At 43.1% G+C, this 9,437-nt stretch overlaps 1 protein-coding gene across 1 annotated transcript in view; it reads left to right on the top strand.

The window, feature by feature from the left end:
* Positions 1-9,437, top strand: part of CADPS2 (calcium dependent secretion activator 2) — a 794,189-nt gene that overhangs the window by 148,062 nt on the left and 636,690 nt on the right. Inside the window, exon 2 of the mRNA XM_019509247.1 lies at positions 7,138-7,251. Within this exon, the coding sequence (XP_019364792.1) occupies positions 7,138-7,251 (114 nt within the window). The remainder of the gene's footprint in view (positions 1-7,137; positions 7,252-9,437) is intronic.

The raw sequence follows: 9,437 nt of genomic DNA, 5'->3' as shown, positions 1-9,437 counted from the left end.
CCTCCCCCCCCCCCCCCCCCCCCGAGTGCCAGGGCTGGGGTCTGGCCAGGCACCCAACTCTCTGCTCAAGATGTGGGGGCAAAAGTCTGGCAGGGGCTGCCCCCATCAAATTCTGGCTGGGGTCCTGTGCAGGACTGGGAGTGGGGTTAAACCCCCTCCCTACCTCAGTGTGTGAGCCCTGGCTGGGGCATGGCTACACCCCCATTCTCCACTCAAGGTAAGTGGTGCAAAAGACTGGCAGGGAGTGCCCCCCCAACAGGATGCAAGCAGGCAAAAGACTGGCAGGGGCTGCCCTACTCCTTCCCCTGTGGGCCAGGTATGCTGTTTAAACTGCCCCTCTCTTTCCTCCTTTTAGCATGCTGAGGCCAGGGAGAAGAGGGCTTTAAACTCCCCTCCCCAACCCACATGGGACCTTAGCCTGGCAGGGGCAGCCACCCCCGGACAGATCCAGGCTAAGGTCCCATATGGGTCAGGGAGGGGAGTTTAAAGCCCTCTTCTCCCTGGCCTCAGCATGCTGGCCCTAGGCCTGGCCCATACCCCCTCTGCTTGAGCAGAGGACTTGAAAGACTTTTGTCCTCCCTTCCCTTCAACAGTGGCTGGGAGGCATGCTGTAGCGCCCCCCAGCTTCTGGGCTGAGCCAATCTCTGCAGGCATGTGACTACATTTCTGTTCACTTGCTTCTTGGTCCAGTCTATATGCAGTTTAGACTGACCTGTAAAGATTGAATCGATTCAGCCTGTTTTTTGACTGTCTGTACTTAACCATTGTGTGTAATGTTTACAGTATATTAGTTATTGTACAGAGAAATGTAAGGACAAGGTCCATGCTCCAAGTAGCTGAAATGCAAGTTAAGCAATGTAGAGCTAAAGCAAAGAGAGTAGTTTATGATAGAAGCTATGCGACTAGTCTCTGAAGTTTTACTATTATATATATCTCTTGTTAATTCCCTGATATATATATCCCCAAAATAGTAAAATATCTATCTATCTATATCTGTATTTTATTTTAATATTTTGGGGTTGTGGGGGATAAAGAATTTTTCGGTTGCCTATGACAGCATTAGAGGTGGAGAAGGATCTTGGAAACACTATTGATTCCAAGATGAACATAGGATGCCAATGTGGGGATGTGGTCAGGAAGGCTAACTGCACTTTGTCATGCATCCATAGATGCATCACTAGCAGGTCCAAGGAGGTGATCCTCCCCCTCTGTGACATTGGTCAGGCCGCAGTTGGAGTACTGCGTCCAGTTCTGGGTGCCGCACTTCAAGAGGGGTGTGGGCAACATGGAGAGGGTCCAGAGGAGAGCCACTCGCATTATCGGGGGCAGGAGGCAGGCCCTATGAGGACAGGCTAAGGGACCTGAACCTGTTCAGCCTCCACAAAAGAAGGCTGAGAGGGGATATGGTGGCCTCCTGTAAACTTGCCAAGGGGGACCAGCAGGCAATGGGAGAGTTGCCGTTCCCCTGAGCACTACCAGGGGTAACAAGGAACAACGGCCATAAGTTAACTGAGAGTAGATTCAGGCTAGATATCAGGAGGCACTACCTCACAGTCAGGGTGGCTAGGATCTGGAACCAGCTTCCAAGGGAAGTGGTGCTTGCCCCTACCCTGGGGGTCTTCAAAAAGAGGCGAGACAGCCACCTAGCTGGGGTTGTTTGACCCCAGCATCCTTTCCTGCCCATGGCAGGGGGTCAGACTAGATCTGCTTAGGTCCCTTCCATCCCTACCAACTATGAAACTGTTTCAGGTAGGAGGAAAAGAAGATATTGGATACTAATGGTGAGATCATCTGTACTGTGGATGTGTGCTGTGTGGCTTGAGTAGAGGGAAGGTGACAGAAAAGCAGAAGGCTGCATTGGAGTCAATTCGTATAAACGCTTGCAAGACAGGACAGAGAGATTGAACTTGATGTGAAAAGTGGGATGAAATCAGGGAGAGGGTTAACTGCACTTTTGAAGAAATGATATGTTTGTGATCATCCAGGCAGATGGTCACACTTGGCTGCTTGGTTTCACCCATCCTTTCTTCCTATCCTGTGCCACGGAGTTCTGATTGATATGGAACAGTCGTTCTCAGCCTTTTTAGTCTCGAATCATCCCTTGTTAGACTCGGAGCACCCCTTGGAAAAAGCCAGCTCTTAGCTTTCATTCATTTTTCACCATGGAAAAATAATAGAACTCTGTTACAAAGAGCTCAGACCACAGCAAGTCAGAATGTTTCTAGCACTATGGATTCCTATTTGAAATTTCTGGGTTTACCTGGGGAATCATGTGTAGGTATTTGCACACCCAACAGTGCTGTTGCGTGCAGCATCCTGAGAGGGACCCCTAAGGTTTGTGAAACACACAGACATGTATAGCAATTGATAAAAACAACAACGATGCAATACAGCTGTATTCATACCAGTGGCGATGCGTAGGGGGTGCATGTGCACCCCCTGACAGCCAGTGCTCCCTGCTTGGGCATAGTGGTGAGGCAGGTGGGAGCACTGGTGCCCCACCCTGTGAGTGCTGGCTGGGGAGTGGGGGTGCCAGGAGAAGCACCGCTGGCACTTCCTTCTGGGTGCCCCGCTTATGCCTCCAGGTCATCTCGATTGGCCATGGTGGCACCCCACCACCGCCCGGTCGCTGTCTGGCTGCTGGCACTCAGGAGGCACTAGTCGCCCATGACTCATACCAAAGGCAAAGTTTTTCAAATTTGCAAGTATGGTATATTCTTCTAAAACATCTCATTTAAGAAAACCTGCATCACTCTACACAGATTATACCCCATGTACAAACTGGCAAGTGGTGGTGGTGGTGCTGCGACACCCTGTTTGAGAATTGCTGGTGTGGAACATTGGAGCAGCAACCAGAAGGGGGATATTTTGCTCAGCCTCCTAAAAATGCACTCCTCCCCATCCCTCCCTTCCAGGTTTATCTATGCTCTCATGGGGAAAAAAGTAAAAACAAAACAAAACAAAAATTTTAGTAAAGTTTGAAGCACTTGTGTGGGAGTGACATGAATACACAACCATTATGTTTGCCATTTATTAAAGCGAAGAAGGTTTAATAGTACATGTCTACATTGACAAAGAAGAGATTTTTAAAAAAATCCCAATTTCTTTCTCCTTAATCTTTTCTTTCTCTGGTTTCTATCACTTATGTCTCTCCTCTTTTCTGCCTGTCTCTCACTGCCATTCTTTGTTATATATATATTTTTAAAGCTTGTGATTATGTTCATTTATACATGTAAGTTAGCATCTTGAAATAGGACACGAGAAGTACAGTGAAGCATACAGAAACCTCAGTTTTCTGAGGTATGTACTGTGGCAAAGGATTTACATTACACTGTGGAATAATATAAATTATGTTTTTTGGCATCTGGTTCAATTACATCTCTGCTTGCAAGATGAGCTATTAACATTTATTGAAATATGCTAGTCTCAGTGCTAAAAGGATGCTTTATAATTTTTCTAATTTAGTTACATTATTTATTTTTTAGATTTATATTCCACTCTCTCTAAAGGGCTCAGAACAGCTTACAACAAACAGACAACCCACAGAGTGGAAATAACAGTTCATTCACTTAAGAACAATTCTTTTTAATTTTTTTAATTTCCCCATTAAAAGTACAAATAACTTGGATAACTCAACTAAATAACCCCCAAATCAATCCTCCCTTCGCGAAACAAAACCCCACAATGCTCAAATGCTGGTAAGCCTTTAAAACTGCCACCTAAAGTATTAATACATTGCTTTGGCATTCATTAACTCCTTTTTTTTTCCCCTTAAAAAATGTTTTTTGCATAACATGTTGGATTGCCTTTTATAAACAGAGACCTGATAAAGCCAGAAACAAATGTATATTACAAGGCTTCATTCATAACATTTTGTTTGATATGTAGTTAGAAAGCAGGAAATGCAGCTAAAGAATAAAGTTTGTATGCATGACAAACAATTTCATAATTGTTTTGGCAGAAAGCGCACAAGTTTTAGTAACAGATCTGAATATTCTGTAGAACAGACAAGCTGTTTGTTTAGCAATGGTGGCATATTGTCTGTGAAAACAGATAACTATCTTAAATCCTTGCAAAACAGTACAACATGCATTAATTTACATTCAAATAAACATAACTTATGCTTTGTATTTTCATACATTTCAGCTTCTTTCAGTTTGCTTAGGAAAAATTTTGAAAGGTTATGCATAATATTAGAGGAAACCAGGGAGGTTGTTTTTCATATATTAGAATTTGATATGAGATTCTGTTGAATCTCTTAACACCACCTGTGTGTGAGGTAAGAGAGTTAGTTTGAGGAACGTATTTCAATTTATGATATTTTTTTACGATGGGTGAATGGAGTACTACTATTGAGTCACATGATGAATATTTTTGTTAATCAGCAGTGTATGTGGGGTGAAACCATGCACTGCAGGTAGAAAAACCTTCAGTAGTAAACTTTAAGTCTGTGTTGAACCTCCTTCCCCCAGTGGTCTTTGTTTGCTTTGACATCTGCTGAAGTTCATATACTGATAATCACTTAGGGCGCTTACACAAGTCAGGGGGGCCCAATCCAAGGGGGCTCCATTCTACCGCACCTTTTTCTCCGATGCCGGCTCTGCAAAATCCAGCCAGCAGCTCCATGATGCTCCCTTTCTCCTCCCTCCCCTGCTGACAGCCCTGGAAAGGGGTAGCGCTGATAACTGTTACTTTTCTTTGGTTGTATTGCATAGCTCTGTAGCTTTTCCAGTGGTGCTTCTTAATTTCTATACATCACTGCCCTTTCAGGGTTTATCCTATTTAGAGATTCACATATTAGCGAAGTTTGTGTTGTCTCTCTAATGGAAGGATAGCAAATAGCACATTTGGCTTTTAGATGCAATTTGGAGGTGAATATTGCAGCAAAGTGCTACAGGTTTAGCATGCAAGTTATGGAGCCTGTTAAATATTTGAGGAATTTTGTGCTGCAGCTTATACCTCATCTATCATAAAGGGATTTAAAATTCCCACTGGTACTATAATAGGGTTTAAAAAAAGAAAAAAACTCTCTCTAAAATAGACTGTCAGTTTAATCAAGTTCATTTCTTTCAATTACAATATTTTAAAAACCATTGACCTCACAATGACTGTGCCAGTGACACTGCAGAAAAGTTTGTTCTTTTTCTATTTACAGTAACTTTTTTATTAGCAGTGTTAACAAGTTAAACTGATTTTTATGAAGTGTTTTTAAATGCTTACCTCTTTCTCCATTTAGTATTTCTGGAAACAGCATATTTGTTTAGAGTGGAAAAATATGGCTGGTTTGTATTAAAATATGATATTAAAATGCTTTTAAAATTATATTAAAATTACTTTTTTAAATAAATGTCCTGTCATACAGTGTTGTTAGACATTTCAGTCAAAGTCTAGCCTGGTAAAACTTCAGATTAACTTGTAGAATTAAAAATAGGATAAATAAATTTCTCAGTTTTACCCTTAAAAGCTTAATATGATGCCACTATTTGAAATGACTACATGAAACCCCCAAAAATCTGAATATTGTAAATGTTTGTACTCCTATTTTGAGATGTCCCATTCTAACTTTTCCCATGTGAGATAACCTCAAAGACATTTTGGAACTCACATCCATCCATGTGGAATCCCTTGCAGCTGAGGATTATAGTATTCCATGACTGCTTTATCTATGGGTCAATTCTACATGAGCCCATGAGTCCTTTGAAAACAGAGTCCTCTTTTGGGCTGTATGCAACTATCAGGATTTTTTTTCCTTTCTTGTGATTGTACCACCGAAGATCTTCTAGCGGGTAACCTGATAAAAACTGATTGTAAGGGGTGAAAGGCCCGTACAAATGGCTTCATCTCTGTAGTTACAAAGCAATTATTTAAAGCATATCTTTACTGTACAACACTTGCTTCATCTGAGTTCAGGGTATATCGGAGAACATCGCATTTCCTGTGTTCCGCACTATTCCTTGGCCTGCCCTGTGCACTAGCAGGAAAAAAATGGCTGGCAGGAACCAGTTTTCTATAGGCAAACTTCTTGGAAAAAAATTGCATAGTAGTTCATGGGTCTGTCCTAAAATATAAAGGTTGCTTGGTTAAATTTCAGCCTTTTAAAGCTGGAACTACTTTTTCAGAAAGGCATCTTTTGTGCTGCAGACTGCTATGGTGTTCCCTCTTTCCCCTGCTCCCACAAATATATTCCCATTCAGGAGTGGATCCAGAGGGAGTGCAATGGCCCTTTCTGACCATGTGGCAGGAGCAGCAGCCCCAGTCCCCAAAGAGGGAATGGAGGGGAGCAATTCCTCCCTTGCTCAAAGGAACATCTCTACCCCCCTCGCCACCCATTCCCCTCCCTAGCCTACTTCTGTCCCGAGGGGAAAAGGGATTTCCTGTCCCACTCCAGCTGGGCTGCACTGGGGCTGGGCACAGCCAGGGGCAGAAGCAGTGACAGCAGGTGGGTTCCCCCTCCCTGCCTGGTTCCCTCCCCCTGCGATGTTTCAGCACCAGTCCATGAGGAGGTTTGGGGAGGGGGAACCTGCCAAACCACCATCACTGCCATTGCCCCAGACTGAGCCCAGGCCCCATGTAGCCCTGCTGAAGCAACTCTGGAGCTCCCGTTGCCCCCAAGACAGTAGGGACAGCAGCAGCAGGTAGAGAGGAGGGGATGTATCCATTAGCAGGGAGGAGGTGGTGGTGTGAGTTCTACCTGCTTTAGGGACTTAAAATCCCCCACTGCTACCGCTGTAGCATGGTCTGCCTACCCCAGTGTGGTGGGGAGCGGTGGGAGAAAGGAGGGGGCTGGAAGCAAAGGCTGCAGTCACTCCTGCCATACCTATTGCTGCTTCTAAACCCACCTTGCAAAATCCTGAATCCACTTCTGTTCCCATTGTCATCACTACAAGTATGTGTGGGAATAACCACCACTGCCTGTTGCAAGTTAAGCCTCAGATGTTGTAGTGGGTGTCTAAGACCTGCTGCACCCTGCCTCTTTCTCCTTGCCAGTTGTACTTGGCCAGTGTATTGAGGGCCAGTGCTTTGAGGAGCTAGCTCTTTTCTAGTCCATATACTCAAAAAAGATGCTGTTGTAATGTAATGTTGGCAAACATTTTCACTTGGAGGCTAACTGCCTTTACTTTTTTTTATCCCTCACAGCTCAACAAGCAGCAATTACAAATACTAAAGGAGCGTTTCCAGCTCTTCCTGAATGGAGAGACACAAATTGTAGCAGATGAAGCATTTTGCAATGCTGTGCGAAGTTATTATGAGGCAAGTTGAACGCTTTGTTTTCTTTGCTGCTTAGAAAGTTCACAAGACTTTTGTATAATTATAATCCATCTGCATTGAAGGAATTGTGAGTTTCCAAGGTTGTGAGCCTGAGAATCTCCTGAAAACATTTTCGGTGCTGCTTTGCAATTCAAAAACTTTAAATCCACTGCCTGGGCATAAGAGATAAACCAAACTGGAAGATATACACTTCTGAGGAAAGGGAAAAGACAAAAAAAGATGCTAAAAATGTTTCTGGTGCTGGTTGATACAACTGGGTACTGCTATCTTTATTGCCATATGTCTAAATTACCCCTTTTAATCAGGGTTTTAGCTGTAAATTACCATCTTGAAATATGTCTTCTGGCCTGTGAATTTTTAGGGACAGTAAAGAGTTTCTTGGAGATGAGTTGGTCTTTTCTTTCCTGAAGGAATAATGCCAACACAGCAGTGCCAAGTCTCTTGAATTCAGTCTGTGCCTTCCTAGGGATTCTGTTGTGATTAACACTGCCAGCCCCGGTTTTTACATTTGTTCTTTAATTGCTTAAGGGGAATGACCTTTTCAATGGCTGATAAATTATTTTGAGAACTCTATCCCTTTTATTTCATGGGTTACACAATTGAGGAATATATGCATTGTACTTTGCAGAAAGCAGCTGCTTTAAATAAAACATTTATAGCAAACTTCAAGTTTGCTAGGTATATAACTAGTGCTGTATATTTTAAATCAATGTAGTTATTTCTTTAATTAGTTTTTTTTTCTTAATATCACAAACAGTTTGTTCTCTTTCAAGTTAGTCATGTTTTCTTTCAGCATATAGTTCCTTCTTATTTCTTCCTGATGTACTTTTCCATTTACTAAGTAAAAACTTTTTTGGTACAGAAAGACTTATATGTACTAATACAATTATGATGTGCAAGTTTTTTATTTTTTTTCCTTTTGTGTACAAGAAACATAGGTGAGATGTGTTGCCCAGCTATCTCAAGAAAAGTGTCACAGTTCAGAATGAGAATTTATCCTTTCAACCAAATGATGGACAAACCATCTCCCTGGAGACAGAGGAGGCCCTGTATTTGTGGAGAGGATGGGAGGAAAGTGAGACTTAGTTTGCAAGCTAAGGGAACAAGCAAGATGTGAATGTTAACTGATAGGAAAATGGGTGAGGGAGAAAATACTGGTGACCTCAGAAAGGAGGTATGATTAAGTCAGGGGTATAAGGAAAGCGCTGGGAGCAAATACGAGTGGAAGACTTAGGAGACGGAGAAAGCCATGGTTGGAATGTGAAAATACTAAGAGAATAGGGCAGAAATGAAGAAGATTTGATTGGGATATATTTACAACTTTTTCATCCTATGAAGAATTATATCAGTGCTCAGTGCTACTATTTTTGTTACACAAGGAACCTAAGAAGCATTTAAGGAATGTTTGGTTAAGTGAAGCTCCAGAGGGACTGGAGAGGAATGTGAAAAGCAGGAGATCAAGGAGAATAAGGATAATCTACTACAGGGCTATTCATTTTCTGGATGGTGGGGGCCACACTTCACTCGGGCTGTAGATCCCTGACATTCCTCCTGCTGACCTGGGCGCCCAGCTTTCTCTCGCCACATGCACACTGCTTGGGCAGCGTGTCTCTTCCCCTGCCACTCGCATAGCCCAGATGGCACAGACTCTCTTGTGTACAGGGCCCCTCTTTTGTGCTATGGGCAGCTTGGATTTCCCTCTGTTGCACGTGCCTACTACACAGCCCCAAGACGAGGCAGAAAGCAGAAGCCAAAAGGAGTGGGAGCCTGGTCACTCCAGTCACTGAAGTGGTGGAGGTAGTGGCAGCTGGGGGGAGCCCAGGGTCTGAATGTTAACCCCTTAGGACTCCATGCAGCTCATGGACTGCCAGTTAAACAAACCTGATCTACTAGACTCATTTAACCTTCAAGAAGGGCTGATTAATGCCACCATAAAGCTAGTTTGGTGGCCAGATAGAAAAGACATGATGGGCTGTTCCAGTACTAAAACTCTAATGATGAAGAAAAGGGAAAGAATTACTGCATTTAATCATTCTTTCTCATCTACAATTTTTTGCTGTTTAATCAGTAACTCTTAAAATTGCATACTCAAACTGAAGCATGGTTGTATGCATGCATAAACTTCTGACAATCCAGAAAACTTGAAAGACTGCCACTTTCTTTGGGAT

The sequence above is a fragment of the Gavialis gangeticus genome, unplaced genomic scaffold (genome assembly GCF_001723915.1).
Source record: "Gavialis gangeticus isolate Ggan-Ray unplaced genomic scaffold, GavGan_comp1, whole genome shotgun sequence".
NCBI lineage: Eukaryota > Metazoa > Chordata > Crocodylia > Gavialidae > Gavialis > Gavialis gangeticus.
The sequence above is the reverse complement of the archived record's forward strand: the minus strand, read 5'-3'. Positions and strand labels throughout refer to the sequence as shown.